Raw genomic sequence first — 23,935 nt, 5'->3', positions numbered from 1 at the left:
ACAAAAAATTGATAGACTTTTTCTTTTGAGAAATTATTTAATGTATATTCACCTGAATACCATCATGTTAGCAGGTAATTGATTGATAGGGAAAAAGAAGAAATAGAAAAAGTGGTTCCAAATTTTTGTAACAGCTACCAAAAATTGATTGACTTGTTCTTTTGAGAACACTTGAAATTATTTAATACATCCAATAATCCTTTTGCCAGTTTGTCTGCCTTTTCATTGCCAAAAATTCCTTCGTAAAGTGGTACCCAGTACATAATCAGGCTGTTGTGGTTTTGAGATTTTTGTTGCAGTAACTGACAATTTTGTTCTAATTTTTTTGTACCGTTAATAGCTGCTTGGCTGTCTGATATGAGGATTTTTTTTGTCAGTGTCTCTTTTAAGATAGCCTATCATTGATGACATGTCACGGATACTACCAGACCTCCTAATTTTATCAATTTCAAGGTTTGAAGTAAATGGGCAAATTTATTTATGTCTCAATATTTCCTATTTTTTGTTTAATTTTTATTGGATGTTGCAATTTTTGCCTTAGGGTTTAAGCTATTGGTTGTAATTTATAAACAACAACAAAAATTACGATTGATTGCCAAATTTTCTCTATGACATCATTATGACGTCAGATTGAAATAATTTTCTCTATGACATCATTATGACGTCAGATTGAAACAATTTGTGATTGTACTGAAATATATGAAAAACTCTTTCTTTAATAAATCTTAAAAAATCTTTCCATAATAACAATACAAAAACAAATTTAATACAAAACTAAAAAGTAAATTTAATAAAGCAGAATCTTACGATTTTTGTTATTAAATATAACATAATATGTTAATAAATTGTTTAAAATTGAATAGTGTTTTTATAGTAAACATATGTATGTAAATTTTAAAAGTTTTGTGGTTTTTTAGTATTAGCGATTTAATAAATTGGAAATAGGTTAATTTTAAAATTTTAATCAGCTCTGTTGGATCAAGTATCTTCTGTAATATTTCTGCGAGGTTTTTAGTGATAACTAGGGTTATCGATGCCTGATGTATCATTCTGCAGTCGGAAACACGTTCGTTTTGATGTAAAGTGGTTTAAAGTGATGCCCGTCGGCTTATTTGTGGAGGAAAATTGCCCGGAAACCGTTCTGGTCGAAGTTCGTTCTCCTTTCTTTCGAAGAGATGAAATATTCGTTGGTATTTAATTAATCTGTGACAAATTTGTAATTGAATTGCCCCGAGGATGGCAAACACGACCCCGGGTGACAAAACGGTCAACAAAGTCGCCCTGTGCTCTGCGATTTTCGCGGGGTTCGCTTATGTCGGCTATTCGGTCGTCAGGACGGCCTTTTGCCGGAAAATCGGAAGGAGAGAAGGAGAAGGTGAGATCTTACAACTGACCAATTAATTATTTTGTCAATTTTGTCGCCCGACACTGTGTCGCCTTGTTATTTATTGTTTGGCGTCGGCCTTAAGACGCAGCCATGTTTCTATGACTTCTGGAGGGCTGCCCCACAAACCGTCGAAAGAGGAGGTCTAGCGGTTCCAACCGAAGGCACCCTCAAATCTTGTCAGCAGGGCACCATCGTGCTCTGTTCGCTTTTCATTGTGCGATAGGGGAATATACAGTGTATGCGCTTATATACTTTTTGTGTATGGGAATGTAGGGTTCTAGAAATTCAATAAACCAGAGAGAAATATTCCTAAACATTTATTGTAATACTATTCTGTCTTAAGACAAATACAAACAAATAAAATTGTCAAACATCTAGACAAGTCAGCCACAACTCCAACTCTGGGATAAGCTTATCAACAAAAGGACTTAGGTGAAATGAAGCTTGCCAATACCGGCTTCCACATCATCTTCCAATATCTTCTTTTTGCAGCTCCCTGGGTCTTCAACAGTTGACTTTATACGACTGGTCCCAACTGCTGGCTCTAGCTGGCCGAGTCACAGACGGAGTGTGGCTGCATACTGCTCTAGACCGAGTCCTTACTTGACTCCCCGACTGGAATGGCTTTTGCTTTACAAATCATCCCCTTTTATACCAGTTCCTTAAGAGTAGGGGAGGCCAGGTGGAATCGGGTGAGTTTCTCTTTAGCAGTTTCCCTTAAGGGGCACATGCAGCAGGGGTCCAGCCAAGAAGGATATTGCCCACCTGGTTGATGTGACCCCAAATTTATAGTGTTGCTGGTTGAACTGTGTCTGACCTTCCCACACTAAATAACACTTTGACATTTGTATTTTAGTGGACAGACTAGTCAACTATTGTGGTTCTGTGGTCTCCAGGTTTTGGTCCACTAACAGCCTTCTTTCTAATGGTTGTTTGACCTTTCTTAAAACTATTTTTTTTTTAAAGGTACAAATAGGGCTTTAAGCCCCCTTACATGTACTTCTATTAGAAATAAATTATGTTTCATAAATATAGTGAAATAATAATCACAGCAATAATAATAAAACATACAATAAAATATACAAAACAATAATATATATTTTAAAATATTAATTATTTATAATCAAATGATGAAACCACATTATGGCAGAAAAGCAGAAAGAGAGAGAGAGAGACAGAAAAAAAAGAAAAGGAAGCGGGAAGAAAAGAGATGATTGATGTGATTTTTAAAAACTGCGATGTCATGGACCTGAAACTTGATTTAATTTTAAATATATTTATATTAAAACTCTATGTTTATAAGTATTTAAAATGTTACGTGTTGTTCAATATTTTTAAAAAGATAGTTCCTACTCACGGTTAGTTGTTTTCAATGATCTGGATTTCAAAGTTATTGCTCATCGTCAGGTTAAATGAATTTACAACCACATCTCTCAACATGACTTTGTAAGTGAACCGTCAACACTNACTTATTTATTTTTATTAATTAATAAAAACACCATTATGGAGTTCCACAGCAAGAACTGTGCCACACTCAACATCTTAAGATCACAAATTAATCACTAATTTGTAATTATTTTCTTTCAGTATTATTGGAAAAATTAAGTCAAAGAACAATAATTATTATTTCAATTAATTAATTTTTTTATGTAAGGTTTTGGCTGAAATGAAAAAGCTAGTGTCATGAACGGGATTCGAACCATTTCAACCAAAACCTTACATAAAAAGATTAATTAATTGAAAGAAGTAATTTGGTCAATCAGACCACTAAATATAATGGATTTAATAATTATTCTCTTCAGTGCCTAGGTGAATATCATTTGATATTTTGAGAAGGGCTGTCTCACAACTATGAAAGTTTCGGAAGTCAGATTGAAAAGGGGATTTAAGGGCATGGGAGTCAGTAAATAAGGATATTTGTTTAAATAAAATCTCAAATGCTTTGATTAGTGATGGAAGAGTAGTAATAGGGCGATAGTCATTAGCAAGGGTGGGTTTATTTATTTATTTTAGTTATTTTAATAACTTCCAAACTTTTTTTAGGATTGGGACCATTTACACTCTCATTCCTACTCACATCTTTCCCAGTTATGGGGATAATTGGGTATTGGAGACCCAGAGGTCCCCGAACCACAGATGCAGTCTCTCCGTGCGGGTACCACCTCTACGGTGCCAACTGTTAATTTCGTCAGACATCAATCCTTAGTTTTGAAATAAGTAAAAATAAACATGTTTTAGTTGGCCCTATTAAACGACGTAATTATTTTAATTGATTTATCATTTTTTATGTAAAGTGTGGTTGAGTTGAAAAATTTGTCATAAGTTTAATGGATAGGTATTCTACATTCTATTTCTCCATTTGTATATCATTTTCCCAATAATTCATTGAAGGCAGTTATTTGGTGAAAAAAAACATTGCAACAAATCATTGTTGAAATTTTTTTTTAAATGTATAGTCAGTTGTCTGAAATATGGTTAACTTCATACATTTTCACTAATAATAAAATTTGAAATTAAATTAGTATTTTGTATGGAGTCCTTTGTCTTATGTTATAGCCTTAAGCCTTCGAGGCTTTGAGGAAACAAATTTTAACAGTCCCAGATGTTGTTTACCTTTACAATTTTTAGCCTATTTTTTGATATTTTGCATTTTCTGATTGCTGACTCCAAAGGTTCTCTAGGTTCTTCAAGGGTTGACATCTGGTGACTGGGGAGGAGTTTTGAGTTGTTGAGCAACCACTCTTCAGTTTTTCTAGCTCTATGTTTAGTGTCATTATCTTGCTGACATAAAAATACCCTCTCTAATCCTAGTTCACACCATATTTTCCTTAAATTTTCATGTAGCACATTGATGTGTACATCAGCAGTCATAATACTCTCAATAGACGTAAGTTACCCATGCCATTTGCTGCTATGGATCCCACCACCATACTGGCAGCGAGTGTTTGGGTCCCCTCTTCTGATTTTTGGAGGAAACACAATTTTTTACTGTATCTATTACTTTGTAGATATCTCGTCTTTTGTTTCTTTGTATGCATTGAGACTGAATGTATTTATTAGCATGAATATGATGTTTTAGAGGGCTGATGGTGGAATGAATACCTCATCAATCCTCAATTAGATTTGTTATATGAGTGGAGGTTGAAGTAGGAATATCAGGTATAGTCCTTGAGTCAATGGGTTTGAATTTAAGTACAGATTGCATTGGGGGCTGAAATGACCTAGCTGTTGATACTCCTTGGAGTCCAACCTCAGACAGATAAGACCGAGGTCTGACCCCAAACTGCCAACACCCGGGGTGGATGATTCTCGAGGCCTGCTGGTGATTTAGTGTAAATTACAAAACTTGGACTTGCTGATAAGACTATGAGAAGTGATAGGCTCAACTCTTCACATGTATGTCCGTATGCATATGCAGATTTGAGCTTATATAAATCAGTAATCAGTAATGTCAAGTCTGGCCCATTGATAAATAGTTATATTCTGACCTTTTTTATAATGCATCATTTTAGATTTGGCTCTTTGTCTATGCATTAAGAGGCATGATGGAGCTATCAGACAATCCTGCATTTGTAACCTTATTGAATTTCATTGGGGGGGGTCCGCATTCCTTTTTATATATTATAATTTTTTTTTTTTTTAATTGGGTTTCAGTGTATCAAGATGAACACAGGCTGTACTTTAGGAGGCTTTCTCAGACAACACAGACTGATGTGCTACTTGGCAACTTAGATCTTTCAGGATCGGGGAAAGTAATATTGCGACCAATGACTGTGCAGGATAGAATACGAGAGCTTAATTTACAAGCTCGAATGTTTACCGATACAGTTTTAGCGATACAAAGCACAACAAACAATTCGCCTAGGCATTTTTCTGGTCATAGGAGTTTACAGGTATTTTTTTATTTTGAAATAGTTTTAAATTTTGTGTAGATATTGAATTGAATGTTTATGAAATTTAATTAATAAATTCCAGTGTTCTCCATGGAGTTCACCTAGAATTTTGTCTCCTGTAGACATGCGCCATATATTAACGAGTCGCTCCACCGAAAATTTGTCAAACCTAACTGTTGGAAGGACGGGAGAATTGACGCTAATGTCTCCGGTGAGGAAAAGATGTACACGTCGTTCAATGAGAAGGCGAGCTCAGTCTAGAAGTCCTGATACTCATTGCGAACCTGGTCATCGAGATGAGAAGGTTATGAATGAAAAAGAGCAGCAGCTGAAACTTCATCTTGATAATATTTCACATGGGCAAAGGCAATTACAATAATAAATAAATAAAAAAAACACCATTGATATCGTTAACCATATTTATATATATATATTTTCTTATTTAATTGTATAGAGAAATACCAAGGCATGATGCTAAAAGTCTAGTAATTCTACTGCAGAGTAATGACAGTGCTCTTCTGGAGAGAACTCTTACTACTATTAGCAATGGTGCCACTATAGCAGCTAATCATGTTTGTGTTAATTAAAATTATTGATGTTTTATTGGTTGTTTAACAATAAATGTTTAATTTCCAGGTTACATTAAGGGAGGTGGGATGCTTGATTAGAGTCCAACGGCTGCTCACTCATCATAAACCATCTGTTCAACTTGCAGCAATTACTGCTCTGGGAAATCTGGCCTTGAACAAAGATAATCAAAAGGAGTTGAAAGTATGATTTTATTTCCTCAAGCTTATTTGTTGTGATAAATTTGTAGAGAATACAGTTGTAATAATGTAATAATTCATTATTAATTATGATGTTAATAATGTCAGCAAAAATAGAGATGAGAAACTTTTTTATTTAGTATAAATTTGAGACAAAATATCAGTACCACATTATGATAAATTTAAAAAGACACTAGGTAGCCAGAAAAGTTGATGCTGGTTTAAACGGTTTAGTAGTCGCAATTAAAATGAGTTTAGAAATATTTTATTCTGGGAAATAGACTCCATCGCCATTCCCTTCTCCCAATGTGTTACTAGCCCAGTTATTCCCTTCTTATAAAAGTTTGGGTCCTGGGAGTTAAAAAATAAATTCAGCTCGGTTTCCAGCTGTTGGTGATTATTGAATTCCCGATTCGCATATGATTGTTCATTGCTAAGAAAAGGTGAAAAATCAGATGGGGCCAGATCTGGAGGGTATGGTAGAACTTCCCGACTAACCTTCATTGTCACCTCCTTTGTCATTTTGACTGTATGAGGTGTCCTGGTGAAAAATTGCACCTTTTCTGTTCATGAGAGCAGGTTTTTTTCTGGACCAGGGCAAGAATAATCGTTGCAGGCTTGAGTAGATTTCTGCAGTGAGGTCTGGCCATGTGGTAGGAGTTCATAGTGCACAATGCCTGCCATACTTTACGAAACACAAAGCATCACCTTTTGTTGATGAATATTTGGTTTTCATATCAATGAGGCAGGGCCATTTAGTGATAGTCAATGGTACAATCAGTGTTACTTTACAAGATCCCATTGTTCATCTGTTGTGACTATCTGGTCAAAAAAATTCTCTATTGTGTGCCGTGAAAGCAATGCAGAAGCTTGTTAATGTAGGTCAATTTATGAGCATCCCATTTGCTCAGCATTCCATATTAATGTAAGCTAGAACAAATGGGTTCACCATTTAAATAAAAAAAAGTTAAAGTTAAATACTCTGACAAACTCGTGACATGTTTGTCTCAAATAAAATTCGATATCTTTTCTCAATCATCATTTAAGACAGGTCAACCAGACCGTGGTTTATCTTCAATCCCCTCATTCCTAGAAGCAAACTTTTTGAACCAGTTTTGGGCAGTGTGTTCACTTATTGATTCATCACCGAACTCAGTGCAAATTCTACGAGCTGTGTCTGCTTCCCTAGTACCGAGCTTCAATTTATACAATAAGCACAAATTACGGGCTTTGAAGCCATTAGAAAGAAAATGTTCTCTAAGTTACACAGAACTGTTGAAGGCACTTTTTTTATGAATTATCTGCATAACTGATGCAGAAACATCTAATCCTCCAATATAATTAGAAATGTTAATGGTATTGAAACAATAATAAAAGAAAGACCGCAAAAACTTTTCTTGTTATCTGGTAATTAACATTATTACATGCAAATTAAACATTATTCTTATTTTAGGAAGCTATTCCAATCCTTTCGGCTATTTTATTGAATCAGCCACAAGAAAAAATCCAATTACAGACATTAATAACTTTAACCAATATCACCGTACTTGAGGATTGGCATGAGGAATGTTGTCCGATTTTGCATCATCTATATAACTTAGTTGATAACGGTGCATTTCTAATAAAGTTACAGGCGCTTAAAGTGTTAGTAAATTTGACTTGTAACAGTGAGATGATACCCAGTTTATTGGCAGCACATGTAAGTCTAATCTTTTTATATGTAAGCTAAATATACACCAGTTTGTACTTAATACTGGTTCTTGATCTAGTAATATTACAATCGGGAATAAGTGGAACATGGTAATTTTTTGTTTTAGGCTCCTCGTAAATTGTTGCATTTACTTGACATATCAACTAATGAAGAATTGTTACTAAGAGTAGTAACGCTTCTTGCAAATTTAGCAAATGGTGTTGTTCAACTTCACATTGATCCAATATATGATTTACCTTTAGAAGACAAGGCCCCATCACCAGATACAATGTAAGTGAACCTTTACTTTTATGTTTTATGTTAGTGGTAGGTTTGATCCATCACGAATCCAAACCGTCAGCATACTGGCAGGCGCAGATGTTTCCCAACATTTTTGCTCTTGTCAAATCGCAAAGTTACTCAACTAGGGACCGGAATTATGTGTGAAATAACATACAAATATGTGCATATACATGTTTTTAATTTTTAAACAAATATCCAAGTAAAAAAATAAATAAATAAAAATTAGTTATGCATTTTTTAAAGAATTTATTTACTGATTTTAATTGAAAAATAGGTAAAAAGAAGATATAACAAGTTCATAAAATAGAAAATAAACCTTTTATTTGAAATAACGTACATTTTTAAATTTTTGTAAATAGAATGTATCTTTTGAGTGCTAAAAAAATTATAAAATGAAAAGTCATTAAAAAAATATTAAAGAATTTTACAAGTGAAGTTGTTTAACAAATCATAAATGATGAGAAAAAAAAATCAGTTGAGGGAATCTATTGGCCATGTATATTATTCCATAAACAGTAATATTTTCTCCATATTTAGTTGAATGAAATTCAATTTAAAAAAGTTAGATGTGGTGAATGTATAATATAGAGAGCAAAAAATTGATAAATACTACAAGAGAGGAACAGTTGATATCTTTTTTAATAATTCTGAAGAAACTAACTCATGGTGAACCTTCATATTATCGGCCTGAAATGTGTTAGGGCTACAGACAATGTTTAAAATGTGCCAATTTTGTGTTCACAATTAAATATACCTAGGTAGGCCAGCAGAACCCAGATTATCATCGCTGATCGCCCCAGGAAGGGACTGCGAGAAGTGATAGGTTGAATTCTTGTACATGCGTGTGCAGATTTGAGCTTTGCTTTCTCCTCTAACATTATAATTAAATGAATAATCTGAGTCTTGATGAAAAAATGGCTTCGTAAGTCATAGCAATGTTGGGACTTGGTCAGTCTTCAAAACAATTTGAAAACCATTTATTAAATTTATTAAAAATTAATTATGTAAATTTGTAGACTTATTTAAGATTGTTTTGCCTTAGATTCAGATTATTCATGTGTAAAAAAAATGGACGATACATCTAACACTTTAAACATTATAACTTCAGTTGAATTAATTGCTGGAACAAAAAAATTCTACAAATCTCAGAATATAATTGTCGGAAAGAAGTTTTTTCACTAAAACAATAAAAATAATGATAAATATTAACAATAAGAAATAAACAATGAATTAATTTTACAAAATTTCCCCCCCTTACTCTTCAAATGTTCTCGCATATAAATTATAAAAGATCTATCTTTGTAGCAATGGTTTTTCTAGATATATTGTTCCAACATGAAGATATACAAGTAAGAATATCAAGGCATACCATTGTAAATTTGAAAAGACTAATTCACAATCTAATTTTATTTGTTTTCAATTACTTATTTATGTGTGGTGTTTAGTGACCTTAATGATTATTAGAGATCGTGAGATTCGGTTTGGTGTGATGTAGGTTTAGAAAAACATTTTCTTTATCATGCCAACGTTTCGATATTTATTGAGATCATCTTTAGGGCCTGAGACGTTGGCACCATAAATAAAATGATTTTCTACACCTACATCACACCAAACCGCATCTCACGATCTCTAAACAATAACTTATTTATTTTATTTTGCAGGTATGCAGCTATATACGGGATTAACGTACAAGACAAGATATGTAACAAGGCATTTACCATAATGAACAACCACCCTAACGAAGATATAAGGATAAAGGCGAGAAAACTTGTTGATGCGTTGAAGCCATGAAATGTTACATTGATTTACAAGAAATTCAATAGAACTTTAACAACAAATCGATTAACAATTTATTATTTGTGTACCAAAGATTTTTTGTGATAGTAACTATCTTATTAGTTATAGGTAGAGTGTTTATATGAATTTATTATTTTATGGATATTATTTTCAGTTAAATATTTATTATTTGTTTGGTCAATTAGGTACCAAATTACACTTCAGGATGTAAACTTAAATTTCAACTTGAAAAACTTTATTATTGTATATATGTATTTAGTAATCATAATTGACTACATTAATTATTTAAATTAATTATACTTTTTACCTAAGGTCTTGGTTGAGATGAAAAAGTAGTGTCATAAGTTTTTCATCTCAACCAAGACCTTAGATAAAAGGTATTATTAATTTAAATTTATTCTTGCAATTTATTGTTCTTTAAGTATTTAATATAAATACATTTTGTTACCTTTGTTAGCATGTTTCATAACTCAAGTGTAAAAAAAAAACAATTGATTGATATCCTTGATTAATTTTTAAGGCCAATAGTACTCAATCTATGTTTACATCTTGAACAGCTAATTAATATGCTCATATCGCGATAAGCCATATGTACATTGTTTATTTTATTAAATTTTTATGTGCGTACTTGATACTTTATAAAGTTCTTGTGACTAGATTATATTATCTAATCTAGATTTTATCTGACTAGATATTAATACGCTCAAAAAAGTGGCACACTTTGAAAATTTGATATTTTAGGTACTTGCCTTTTCAGCAATATTAACACCTACATTTTTTTATAATTCAGGTATTTATTAAAAGATTTGATTAGTGTGAAAATAAAAATCTTTTGAAAAAAAAATTTTATTGGGTTTTTTTATTACACACTCTAATCTTCTGGGCATGTTCACTATTAAGCCTTTAACCTTGAGGAATTTCATCTCAAATCTCAACTAATGTAACTTTCAGCTCATCTAAAGTTGAAGGAGTGTTATTTCTTTGTTTTATCCGATGTCTGAGCTCATCCCAAAAGTGTTCAATGGGGTTAAAATCAGGGCTGTGAGCTGGCCATCTTAGAGTGCGAATCACATTATTGCATAACAATCATGGCAATGTGGTCTTGCATAAACAAGAATTGCTTACCAATACCAGGAGCAAATGGCAGTCGAGAGAAAACTGAAACTGAAAACCTAACTTTCATCCATTATGTCCCATGTCGGTGTCCCTTGCAAATTCTAAGCGGCCTTGAAGATGGTCTCTAGTAAGCACTGGACCCGATGCTAGCCTTCTAAGATGTAGACTCATTTCTGCAGTCTCCTTCTTACTGTTTCAGTGCTAATGGACACATCCCACAGCAGCAATGGAAAAGTAATTTCTCAGAGTGAAATTTGATAAATTGGTCATTGGCTGGTCCCGATCTTGTCTCCTAGTACAACTTACATTCTCCCAGTACCACTTAATACTGGCCGTTGTTTGAGGCAAACCAAAAGCTCGCATCACAGAACGTTGATTTCTGCTATCCTCAATGAGTACAATGGCACAGGCTACTTGCTTGCTGATTATGGGCATTTTCATAGCAGTTTTGTTTCATGCCTCCAACACGAAAGTGAATAAAGGTATATTTTTTTAGGGTATTCACCTATGAAGTAATCTTTGAATCCTCGGGATGCCAATACAAAAAGCCCAGTTTTCAGTAAATGTCCTGCATTCGAACCCGGGAAGTTAGTGATGAACACTCTCAATGTCTAACCATTCAGCCACCGATGCCCCTTTTTTTAATGATTATAACCTAGTTGATAGTTCACATTCTGGAGATTTTAAATCAAATTAGGAACTAAGCAGTTTTGCCTAACAATTGGCAACAAAAACAAACACTTACCATTTAATTATAATTATTAAATCATTTTTAAAGTAATAAAACAAAAAAGATGGCCAAAACATTGTCTAATTAAAAAGAAAATTTTCAGAGTGTGCCGTCTTTTTATTTTATTTTCATTTATTTTATTGTTATTATTATTATAATAATTTTTTTCTGGAGCAGTGTGTTTATATGTAAAGTTGCAGTTTAGTAATTGTAATTCTAGATTTTTAGTTCAAGTTGGTATATAAATAAAATATAATTTATTATAACTGGCTTAGATGATAATATTTACATATTATTCTTTTTCAAACAAAAAGCTAAAAATTAATGTAAATTGTAGTGGAAATTTTAATAATAGTATGCATATTATTTATATGCATATAAATTATATATTATTGCATATATATGCATACCTATTCCCCCCCTCTGAGTGTCACCATTGTATTTAAACATGTTAAATGTTCAATCGTCTGTTGGGTAGTGTTTATGAATTATACATTTATGTGCCGCTTATATTTTACTATAAAATAGGTAGATTTCTAGTCAAATAGAAGAATTTAGGTAGCTTATATTTATAAATGAACTGAATTAAAGCATTTCTCTATCTCTCTCTTTGTCGATCATTATATATATTTAAAAAAAAATATATGTTTAATAGAGAACAAAATATTATTTTACAAAAACAACTTTTAGTATATTTTTATTGCAAAAACTTTGTTAAATTTTAAATATTTTTGCTAAAATAAATTTTTTGGATCACATCTTAGTGTATCTAGTATTTTTTGATTGCATGGAAAATATATTTTTGGAGAATTTTCTTTCAGTCTCAGCAGCATTTCTCGATTATTCAAGTAACAATTGAGATATTTGAAGTGTTTTTTTTTTTTTTTTAACTTGTATGTAAAACAGTAAATAGGCTATCCTATAGTGAACAATTGTCAGAATTTTAATTCAAACTTAGTACCGCTTATATTACCCTCTTAAATATTGAAACAAGGAAAAAATTAGGCCGGTTATCAAAAATAATGTATAAACCAGATTGTTTTAATTCAAATGTTAAATTTCTGTCAGTACTAATTACACTGAATTTTTGTTTTATTGTAAAAACCCGGGCCTCTTGTTTGAACTGTAACTAAATACTCAGACTTTAATGGAATATTATTTTGTATTTTATTGCACTAATATTTTTACTTTTATTCAGCTCTGCCCTGGTAAAAAGAATGCCATATTTTCGAATTTTCCAACTTAATTTTTTTTCTGTTGAATTCGTTTCCTATTGAAAATTTCAGATTAAAATATTGAAATTTTATTAACAGGTTAAAACACTTTGGAGAAAATACTAGTTTAAAAAAAATGAAATTTTATCATACCTTAATAAAAAGTGCTTGTATTACTAGATAAAATTAATGTTATTTTCCACTTGTTATACACCATAAAAACTCATTTCCTATCAATTAGTGGGGAGATTCATTGTATCAAACAAAGGAAATTGAAATTAAGGGGTATTAATTTAAATATGTGATTCATTATATATTAATTTACTATTGCATTGTATAATTTAAAAAAAATACGCTTATAAAAACACTTTATTTTCAGATACGTTCTTTTTGGTTAGTAATTATCACTAATCTTTACTAGTCAAATTTAACGTAACATCTTTTTTTTTTTTTTTTTTTTTTTTTTTTAAATAGGAGTGAATCGATAAACAAGTTATAAATTACAATAAAAAAGCTTTCAGGAGTATAAAAAGTAAAGGTAAAGTCCTAGGCCAAAAATACCAAAACAGTAGATACGGGGCATATGGCATTTCAAATACAGGACAGAGTTTTGTTAACAATAAGTACTTTAATAACACTATAAATTCTACATTATTTGTTCATTAAAAACATTAATTATTAATATTAGTAAAAGTTGTAATGAAACTTTCATATTTTTTTTGATTCTTCGTTTTGTTATTAAAACCTGATAAATTTTCTATATCCCTACAATTCAGTTGGTATGTTGTACTGAATAAATTTGAATTAATTATAATAAATTTATCATAAAATAAGGATAATACAGCATATAGAAAAACCTAATTTTTGAAAAATAAGCCTTAAATAATACAAATTATAAAAATAAGATATATGAAAAACTGTCCCATTGTTATTCTTGTTATTTATTAGTGTTTATTGATACCACTGATTTTGAAATCTATTGACCAATTAAAAATATATTTTTATTAACATTTGATCATACATAATAGATAATTTAATGAGATTATCTGTTCAAAAGTATTGAACTCGCTTACTATTTTTATGATGTTCCCTGGATGTGCATCAAAAATTAAGTATACTTTTAAATTGTATTTGTCAACTACAAGATATAGTAAACAGCCGTAGAAGACATACCATTCAAATTTATAAAATGCTTCAGTGTCTACTAGCCCACATGTTTTCTATTTGTCCTATTTTTTTAAGTTTTAATTTAATAAAATGGATGAAATATTTATGTAAAAAGGTTTAATCGGAATGAGGAAAGTGATAATATTGTATGCACTAGGCATTTTCTGTTTGTAAGTACTGTTTGCCAACAATTTATTTAAAAAATTATCTCTTATAAATTAACCAAAAGTATTGTGCAATTTTCATTGTTTTTTCTAATAATTTAAGCATTGATTTCAGGGCCATCCTGGTTTTTGTGATAATTGTGTTCTGTGGAAATATCATACACACAGTGTGTTGAGTGTGTTTGTTTTACTATTTTTCAATTTGCTAATTCCTTGCAAGGTGTAATAAAAAAAAAAAATGTGTATATTTTGTAGATCTAAGTGGTAGAAAAACTCGCGCAAAAGAGAAAAAAATGCTGGAAAGTTTGATTTTCTGCCTGTCGAGGCTTATGAAAGTTCATATATCTAAAAATATATTTGTCAGAATGAAACTGAGAAATGTTGAGGATTAAAATTGTTGAATGTGAAATGAGAATCGAGTTAAATAAAATGTTATGCCTAAGTGTATGCCTAACTGTTATTGCTACTTTGTTAAATAAATGAAAACATTTATCTTTACATTTAGTAGTTGTCAATTATATTTGCTTGCTTGCAAATTAATACCCAGTAGTTGTAGGATTATATATATTCATATTCCACAAGTAAGAAGTTTCTTCTATATATAAACTATGTGTAATTATGTATATGTAGTAAGTTGTTTATAAGCTATAAGTATAACAAATGTGCGTAAGTATAAAAAAAATTATCTGTGATAACTCACTTAGCGCCATCCATGGATATGCTCTCCATAGATCCACTAATCCAAGAAATTCATGAAAAAATAAATAAATAAAAGAACTAGGTTGTAGAAAAATTTAATGTCAACGGATTCAGGAATAATTTGCAAAATAATAGAAAAAGGTTCTGGCACGCCATTGGAGTCATGGAAAGATACGATATAAAGATACACAAAAGAAAATAAAGATCCTCCTAAACTCATCATTGGGCATCAGTTAAAACAGATACTTTCGAGCCAAAGTAAATGCGGGTGCAGATTTGAACTTATAAATCAATCCATTAAATTTCGTGGTCTGATTGACCAATTAACTTCTTTCAATTAATTAATCTTTATGTAAGGTATGGGTTGAGATAAAAAGTCAGTGTCACGAGCGGGATTCGAACCCACGACCTTCGGNGCGGTCTGGTGACCAAAGGTGACCATATGGTCACCAGACCGCATCTCACGATTTCTGAATAATTATCGATTAACGGTCACTAATCACCACACATAAATCAGTAACTTTTGCATTCAACATTTCATATACTAGAAATTTAGTTAATAGGTATACAATTAACATTGTATTGCCCTGGTAAAGTCCAATAATTTAGAAAGTATGAGAAATTATTGACCCAATTACCTAGGCATAAATTACCCAAATTCCATGTGGTTTTGGTAATATTGGTAAACTTTTCCAATTTTAACATATTGTAACATTTGTAATGTCATTGAAACCACATTTGTATCTTGTTTTTCTCCCCGACTGACCCACAGAAACATTATATTGGAGGAAATTAATAGAGAAAGGTCGTTCAGTGTATCACACTTGGTCGAGGAGTGCCAGACCTTGGATGCTTATAGGGAGCATATAGGCATGACAATATAAAGACAGTCCAGCACGAGATGCACATGTGCAGATTTGAGCTCATATAAATCAGTAACTTTCGCATTCAACGTTTCATATACTAGAAATTTAGTTAATAGGTATACAATTAATATTTTATTACCCTCGTAAAGTCCGATGAATTAGAAAGTGTAAGAAATTATTGACTCAAATTATCTACACATAAATTACCTAAATTCCACGTGGTTTTGGTAATATTGTTAAGCTTTTCCAATTTTAACATATTTTTGTAACATTTATAATGTCATTCGAACCACGTTTGCATGTCTGATTTGTTTTTTTTTTTTTTTTAAATTGAGATAAGGTAAAATTGACCCAAATTATAATTATGGGCGCGTGTATACCCACGTCGGCATCAAATGCAGTTTCAATATATCATTTATTATTATCTTGACGTTGATAAAACAGGATTTATAAAAGGATTAAAATTTTCGCAGTTCGGCTTATTTATTTATTATTTTTTTATCTATTTGCTTATTTATTTATTAGATAATTGAAAATGGAGCGCATGCGCGAAGATCAACGACCTGTTACTCGACTTTGCTCCCTGCTCTACGTCTAGGCAAAACAGGCAGAAATCTATCCTAGGACCTTTCTAATCCCTTCTCTTTTGAGTTTTTTTGTTGCCTTCTTCACCATTTTCATTACCTACACCTCTAAAGACCGTCCCAGACGCAGGTTCTCCCTAGGGGCTTTTTTGGTCCAATATTTTCTTGAAAGTCTAGGATTTCGTTTTGATTAAAAACGATGTCGTTTTTGTCCTGTTTAATGAGAAGTTTGCCGACGAAATTGTTGAATAATTCTCCAGCATCGTCGACAACCCAGGTATTTTAGCCACATTCCTATTTTAATTTTACTTATTAAACTGTATTTGCTTTCAATTTAATCTACTTTCTATTTATAAATTGCGTTTTTTTTTAAATTTTGATTGTCATTAGTGATATTGCCGAGTCATAATCGTTCTGGGTTTGCCCACACGCTGATGGCCGACGAATCCACTTGTTGATTTTAACAATCTGTTTAACCGACCCGTAATTTTTAGTTATTTATTTTTCTCCGTCTCAGGAGAGTTTTAAAAGAATTACGTTCACTCCGAGGCAAAAACAAGAAAAGAACGGTAATACTTGCTGTTCTCATTTGCCATTGAATCCCTCCAAACACATCCCAGCCAGCCAGTTTGCCAATTTCCTCGCGAAAAATTTGAATTTTGCGCGCTAAACCCCTCGACCTTGGTGGAACGCAATAAAAAATTGCAATTAAAAATAACATTTGACATTTGAATTATTGTTTTCCGCCATTATTGTCTTATGCCACGTTTTTTCACCTGTTTTTAATTAGCATTATTTTTTCATAATAATTTTTTTTTTATAAAAAAAGCTATAGATACATATAACAAAAAAATTACTCTCGGGTGATTATTATATTAATTACAAGTTTAATCCTAGAATAGCTCAAAAATTGACAAATGTATACTGAGATTATTTTTCATTATAAACCTTTTTTTTTCATACAAAGCAGTTCATACATATTAGGAAAAAACTGACTTTCGGATATTTGCAATAGTTTAAAAATAAATTTGATGTTGGTTCAATTAGTTCTGGTTAAGCAATCATTAAGCCAAAGAAAGATAAATATATTTCAAGAAAACCCTATAGGTGTTCATTTCCAGATCAAGATGAGATAGATTCACAGATTTCAAAATTGTTGGACGATGATCATCAATCAATCTCACCTTTTGCCACTCCAGTATCATTAGCGTTCAAGAAAGAATATGGAAAAAGAACGTGATGATGTGTGGATTTCAGATAATTAAATAGAATAGTGGTACTTGAACCACAACCATTTCCCAGGATAGAAGATCTAGTTGTAAATGTTGGTAGTTGTAGTTGGTCTACAGCATTAATTCAACTTTTTGATCCAATCCAATTAGAATCAAAGTCTGTAAGAAAACTGCATTTGTAACACAACACAAGGACACTGGCAATGGAAAGTACTTCCATTTGGTTTTAAAAATTCACCAGCTATATTTTCAAGAATGTTAGCAAATATAATTAAAAAATAAATTAGATAAATTTTGAGTCAATTATATAGATATATTGATCTCTTCAATATCATTTAATGAACTGATTAGATTATTTTTCGAAACAGTTAAAGTTCAGATTTAAATTGAAATTAACAAAATGTTTTGTTATGCATTCTGTAAAATATTTATGACATGTGATAGAAAATGGTAAAGTTTATCCCATCAAAGATAATCTTAGTGCAATCCTAAAATTCAAAAGTCCAACAACAAGAAAGATGGTTCACCAACTGTTGGCGAAGATTTATTTTTACCACAAATTGACGACTGCACACAAAAGCATAGTTAGCACTATTATACACTTTATTACAGAAAAATTTAAAGTCCAAATTGTGAGAAGAATGTGAAAAATGCTTTGAAGAAATTAAACATTACCTATTCTCACCCCTCATTTGGGCTATTTATGACAAAAACAAGGATACAGTACACAAGGAAGTAGGCGCAAATCATTTAGGCTTAGGTGCAGTACTTACACAGACTCAGGGAGATGGAATTTTACACCCTGTAGGATATTTTTCAAAGAAATTAACTTCAGGTCAAATAAAAAAAAAATGTTTTTAGAATGTTTTGCAATAAAAGAGACAAATTGGTAACATTATTTGATAGGTATAGGGTTTGTAGTAATATCAGATCACAAACCACTTATAAACATAAAATCTAAATCAGAAACTGATGAGGCATTAGGTGATTTGATATTATATTTGTCTCAATATAATTTTAAATTTATATTTATTTATATTGATTTATAAAAAGGTAAAGATAATATAGAAGCTGATGCTTTATCTAGAAATCCACTGTTAGAAAGTTGTGAGATTAATGATGATTGTTTAAATATAGTGAATGTGATTGACTTAAAAGAAATAATGGAGGATCAAAATTCTAATAAAAATTAAATTGAAAACTAAACGACATTTAAAGGATGGTGGTATAATTTTAAAAATAATAAATAACTGAAAAAGAATTTGTTTCTAAAGTTTGGATTATACTTGATAAAACACACCCATTTTTTGGGCGTATTGGTTGTAGTCATATAGCTGAGAAAATATCGTTTTACTATATCAGGAATATGGATAAACTATATAATCAATTCTGCAAAACCTGCAAAAATTTATAAAAAATAAATCTAGATCAAGCTGAGAAATTGGTTTACTGTCAAAATTGGGTCCTGCAAAATATCCGTTTGACACTGTCCATTACAGACTTTGGTGGCAACCGTTCAGTAAAGAAATATATGCATTTAGTAGTTGATCATTTTAGTCATTGAGGACACAAGTTACAAATTATTTTATCAAATTAATCGATCCTATCGCAAGGGAGCAGGAAATAAAAATATTGTTAGCAGATCAATAGTGCATTAAAAAATATAGAAAATTTAAACAATATTTAAAGAAATGAAAATCCAGTTGGGTTTTACATCAGTAAACAACCCTCAACCAAATGGCTTGAATGAACAATTAAATCAAACTTTGTTGAATAGAATTCGTTGTAAAATAAAAACTAACCAAAATGATAATTATATTCCATGGATGAGAATAGCCTATTTATGTTCCAAACTTCAATTCATTAATTTAGGAGACCATGTGAGCCTTACAAATTACATATTATTTTATGCTAACAAAATATACTAAACTATAATAAAAAACTAAACCACAATCATGACTGCTGATTGTGATAAGATATGTAATTGGGCGAAAGTAAAAAAATCCAAATTAAGTGTGTTTGAGATTATGTATGTTGTGTAGATGCAATACTAACAACAAACTTAAGCTTGAAATAGCCCCAGAAACAAAAAAATCTACACTGAGATTATTTTTCATTATAAACTTTTTTTTAATACAAAGCAGTACATACATAATAGGAAAAAAGTGACATTCGAGTTATTGCATTATGCAATAGTTCAATTAAAACTGAAGACTCAAATACTTTACTCTGACAAATCGCCAAAGTATATATTTTATGTGAAAAAATATAACAAACAGTATCAAAAAACACAGTTTTAAAAAACTCATGTACTACAAATCTGTACATGTATGTGGATGGTTTTTTCAGTTAAGTTGTGAACAAACAACTTATATATAATAACATAATATCTATAATGTCTAAAACATTAGAAACAATATTCCAAACTGTTTAAAACACAGTTTAAAAATATGTTCACCGATTTAGGTCATTTCATTCAAATCTTACTGTCTTGGATATTCACTATAAACTGATTTGATTATTTTGCACTAATATTTCAGCAACTATTGAAATTTCGAAGTTTTGCAAGTCGTGTTTCAAGCATGGAGAAGGAATCACTCGACACAGAATCAGATTCGGACAACGAATGGAATCCAAGGGAGCTAAAAGTAAGCCAGTAATGAAAAAAAAGGTTTTAAATTTATATTTATTATTTTTATATTTAGGGTCTGTTTTTGTATTACTTGTACAGGGAAAATCTGAATTTTGGAGGCGAAAAATGCGTACATTTCATAGCATTCTTGATATAAATAAGGATGGAGTGATTTCATTTGATGACTTTAGAATACTAGTCGACAGGTTTGTATATTTAGGTCATTTAAATCCTCTTCACCAGAAAGAATTCAACGAAGTTGTTCAGGTATTTTGTCAAATTCATCAATTTTTCATTATCAGCAGTGAAAATATCTTTTATTTTCAGTCAATGTGGGAAGAACGTTGGGGAACAATTAGTCCTTACAATTTAGTTACAACAGAGCAATATTTAGAAGATATGTATCACATTGTTAATGACAAACAGCTAAGGAAAAAAGTTCACAATTTTCTTCCATACTTATTCAAGGTAAAAATCACTTTTATTTTTAAAATCACATGTTTTGATTTATTTCATGTTAGTCTTTAATAAGATTTTTTAAGTAATAAATTATTAAGGTAAATAATCTAATAATTAGTTATTGTATATTTACATTAGACATTACATGTATTATTATACATATATATTATTATACATTTCTTTTTATAGGCAGTTGATAAGGATAAAAGTGGGTACATAACTGCCGAAGAATTCAAATTGTTTTTTAACTGTCTCGGACTTCCTCGTGATGTAAGATTACAAAAAATATTTCATTAGAATTTATTTACACAAAACAAAATAATATATGTTTTTCAGGTGGCTATAGTATCGTTCACAGCAGTAGATCAAAATCTGGATGGACGTGTCTCATTGAAAGAGTTCGTTAAAACTGGGCGTGATTTCTTTTTAACAGAGGATCAAAGAAGCCCAAGTAAGTTATTCTGGGGACCTCTTGTTAAATAATATGACTATTTTTTAAATATAATAAATAATACAATTATGTATAATTTCAGTTTATTTTAATATGTTAGTTTTTGACCAATTTACAAACAGTAAATTTTCCATTAATAATTTATTTACATTATTCCTATGGTTGTTTCTAATAGAATGGTGTTATGATATTGATGTTTTACTTTATTATAGTGTATTGATATTATTTAAAAAAATGGAAACAACTAGCTGTCTATATTTTTTTATTTTATGATATATTAAAATTGTTGGTTTACAAAGGGCACAAAGTTTATACTTGAATTCCACTGAAATAAATTTGGTTTTGGCATTTTGTAGTAGAATGTATTATTTTAAAAAAATCCTTCTCCATCTGTAAAATCTGTGTAAATACATTTATTGCTAAGGCATTATAAATATGGCCGTTTTGGTCATTAAATTAATAAATTAGAATTCATTCATTCTACAACATTTACGCTGTCATTTCTGCCAACTTGTACTGCAATCTTGGATTTATGAAATTTTAATGTTATTCCTCTCTTGAATAACTTATTCATTTATTTTTAAAAAGTAAAATTTTTAAAAAATATCTTCTTATTTTCATATTATCTGTACTTCTTCCTTTTACAGTTGTGTTTGTAAAATGTGACTTCAAACTTATAGTTTCATCCATTGATCGACATCTTACAACAATACACTTTAATCACACATGTCATTGCATAGTAGTTCAATCAAGAAAAAAAGCCACACGAAGAACTTCGGGCATGTTGTGTTTGAAACAATACATGCTCCCATTTATGTTAAGTTTCAATTTGTCCTTAACATAAATCATACAGTACTTGATGTTTAATCATTAACTGTGGTTTGCAAGGTTCAATAACATTATTAGATGATTTTATTTCATGTAATGGTATGCTTACATTTGTGATTTGCCAATTGCATAATCGCAAATTTCATTTGACTTAACCAATATTATAGCTGATCCATAGTTTTACTATATATCATATAGTACCTAATTTACATAACTATTCACTGTTTTTATTTATCTTTTTTCCAAAGGATTTTTTTTTTAAGTTGAATAGTTATGGGTTTGTGTCTATGTAAATATTTATTAAATTCACTAGTTTTAGTGGTCCGCTTTGAAAAATGGCAAAAAGTTGGGAAAATCAAAAGGTGGGGTTGAGATGGAAGTTAGTGTCCGAGTGGATCGAAGTCACGATAGCTCATCAAGTGGTAGAGCAGCGGCGTATCTAGCCGAAGGTGGTGAGTTCGAATCCCGCTCGTGACACTGACTTTTTTATCTAAACTAAAAACCTTAATTAATTGAAGTAAATATTTAGTTTTAACAACCATGAGCCATGGAGAATATGGACGAAAAGAAAGGTTAGTGACGACTTGATGATACCAAAGTAGCGTGTGGGCATTTCCTAATTAACAAAGGCTACGGAGATGCCCTTATGCAGTGCCGAAATAACTGCAAAACACTTATTTGTAGAGTGTGAACATTTGGCAATGCACAGGTTTTGCTTGTACGTGAATCTCAGGCACACAGCAGTGATGGCAGCGAAAACTTGTTTGGGTACCTGAAGAGGGTAAATGCATATGGTACGCATTTAATTGCTTTCCACATGTGGTTTTGCCCGTTTAGAATGAATGCATTTATTAGCGTGTTTTTGAGAGAATGAGTGTTGTTTGTGATGGAATAATAGAGTACTCACATACCCACCAAACTAGGTTAGTTATTTTATCTTTCTATTAATGTATTTATTAGCATGTTTGGATAGATGTGGGTTTGTGGCAGAATATCGTATCACACAGCCCCACCAATAAGACTAGTGACTCCCCCCCATTTTTATCTGAACATATGGTTTGAATGTATTTATTAGCATGAGTGTTTGAGTGAATGGATGGCTTTGTTGCAGATTATAGAGTAAGCCATGGGCCCATCATACTAAGTTATTTTGTCGTACTGAACGAATGTATTTATTAGCGTGATTGGTTGAATGAGTGAATGTGTGGGTAGGTTTGTGCCGGAATGTAGAGTACCCCACAGACCCACCAAATTAGGCTAGTAATATCATACTGAAAGAAACGAATTTATCAACATGAAAAATTGAGTAAGTGATAGTGTGAAACCCTTGTGCTTTCAAAATTATTAAATGTAAATGTAGAATAAAAGCTTCTAGCTAGTTTGAACTTATGTATTTATTTGCATGAATGATGGTGGTCCTCAGTTGAATATCCTGTAAGTATTGATACCCACTAAATTTAGGTTATACCGCAATATATGTATAAACAAAAGTTATACAGCTTTATCGTGTGAAAGGGCCAATTAAAATTGATGGTAGAGTTCTATTAGTTCCATTAAAAAAGAAAGATCACCAGGCCCTCATACTAAAGAGTATGAAATTTTGTCAATAAAAAACAAGCTGTTTCATTTTTTTTTTTTTTTAATCCTCTAATAATTAGTGTTTACGCCATTTCTTAAAATTTACCGTTCAATCGCCCTTCATACATTACCTTTTGTCAGACACCTTTAAACTTCTTGTTTTAAATTTCATTAATACTTTTTGTTTCCTTCCATATTCAATCCCAGTCTAGAGTCAACCGCCAGATGATCCGTTTCCCTGCATCCTAACCTTAAATAAAAGGGTAGTCTGGAACAAGTCTGTGCTTGTCACCCTGCATACAGGTAAATTCTAATTTAATTTTAATTTCCTTTTATTATTTTTACTTATTCTTTTTTTTCATCCGCCATTTTCTTGCT

At 31.1% G+C, this 23,935-nt stretch overlaps 2 protein-coding genes across 2 annotated transcripts; both read left to right on the top strand.

The window, feature by feature from the left end:
* Positions 1 to 933: 933 nt before the first annotated feature.
* On the top strand, positions 934 to 9,878 carry LOC106665423. Its single transcript, XM_014391837.2, has 8 exons — positions 934 to 1,375; positions 5,042 to 5,280; positions 5,363 to 5,646; positions 5,735 to 5,852; positions 5,917 to 6,051; positions 7,501 to 7,746; positions 7,865 to 8,028; positions 9,702 to 9,878. The coding sequence occupies exons 1-8, from the start codon at positions 1,237 to 1,239 to the stop codon at positions 9,829 to 9,831; spliced, it is 1,455 nt and encodes a 484-aa protein (XP_014247323.1). The 5' UTR covers positions 934 to 1,236; the 3' UTR covers positions 9,832 to 9,878.
* A 6,489-nt stretch (positions 9,879 to 16,367) lies between these two features.
* On the top strand, positions 16,368 to 21,506 carry LOC106665334 (sarcoplasmic calcium-binding protein). Its single transcript, XM_014391671.1, has 6 exons — positions 16,368 to 16,654; positions 20,150 to 20,257; positions 20,341 to 20,508; positions 20,569 to 20,709; positions 20,890 to 20,970; positions 21,037 to 21,506. Exons 1-6 carry the CDS (start codon positions 16,577 to 16,579, stop codon positions 21,181 to 21,183), a joined length of 723 nt encoding a protein of 240 aa, XP_014247157.1. The 5' UTR covers positions 16,368 to 16,576; the 3' UTR covers positions 21,184 to 21,506.
* The last annotated feature ends 2,429 nt before the right edge of the window (positions 21,507 to 23,935 follow it).

The sequence above is a fragment of the Cimex lectularius genome, unplaced genomic scaffold (genome assembly GCF_000648675.2).
Source record: "Cimex lectularius strain Harlan isolate CLEC.00 unplaced genomic scaffold, Clec_2.1 scaffold158, whole genome shotgun sequence".
Taxonomy (NCBI): domain Eukaryota; kingdom Metazoa; phylum Arthropoda; class Insecta; order Hemiptera; family Cimicidae; genus Cimex; species Cimex lectularius.
The sequence above is the reverse complement of the archived record's forward strand: the minus strand, read 5'-3'. Positions and strand labels throughout refer to the sequence as shown.

Bases quoted from the DNA above. Each gene is read 5' to 3' on its own strand.
- LOC106665334 (XM_014391671.1), top strand. From the start codon at position 16,577: ATGTCGTTTTTGTCCTGTTTAATGAGAAGTTTGCCGACGAAATTGTTG. The intron at 20,258-20,340 runs GTAAGCCAGTAA...TTACTTGTACAG, and splicing joins GGAATCCAAGGGAGCTAAAA to GGAAAATCTGAATTTTGGAG. The intron at 20,509-20,568 runs GTATTTTGTCAA...TTTTATTTTCAG, and splicing joins AATTCAACGAAGTTGTTCAG to TCAATGTGGGAAGAACGTTG.
- LOC106665423 (XM_014391837.2), top strand. From the start codon at position 1,237: ATGGCAAACACGACCCCGGGTGACAAAACGGTCAACAAAGTCGCCCTG. The intron at 5,281-5,362 runs GTATTTTTTTAT...AATAAATTCCAG, and splicing joins CTGGTCATAGGAGTTTACAG to TGTTCTCCATGGAGTTCACC. The intron at 8,029-9,701 runs GTAAGTGAACCT...TTTATTTTGCAG, and splicing joins GCCCCATCACCAGATACAAT to GTATGCAGCTATATACGGGA.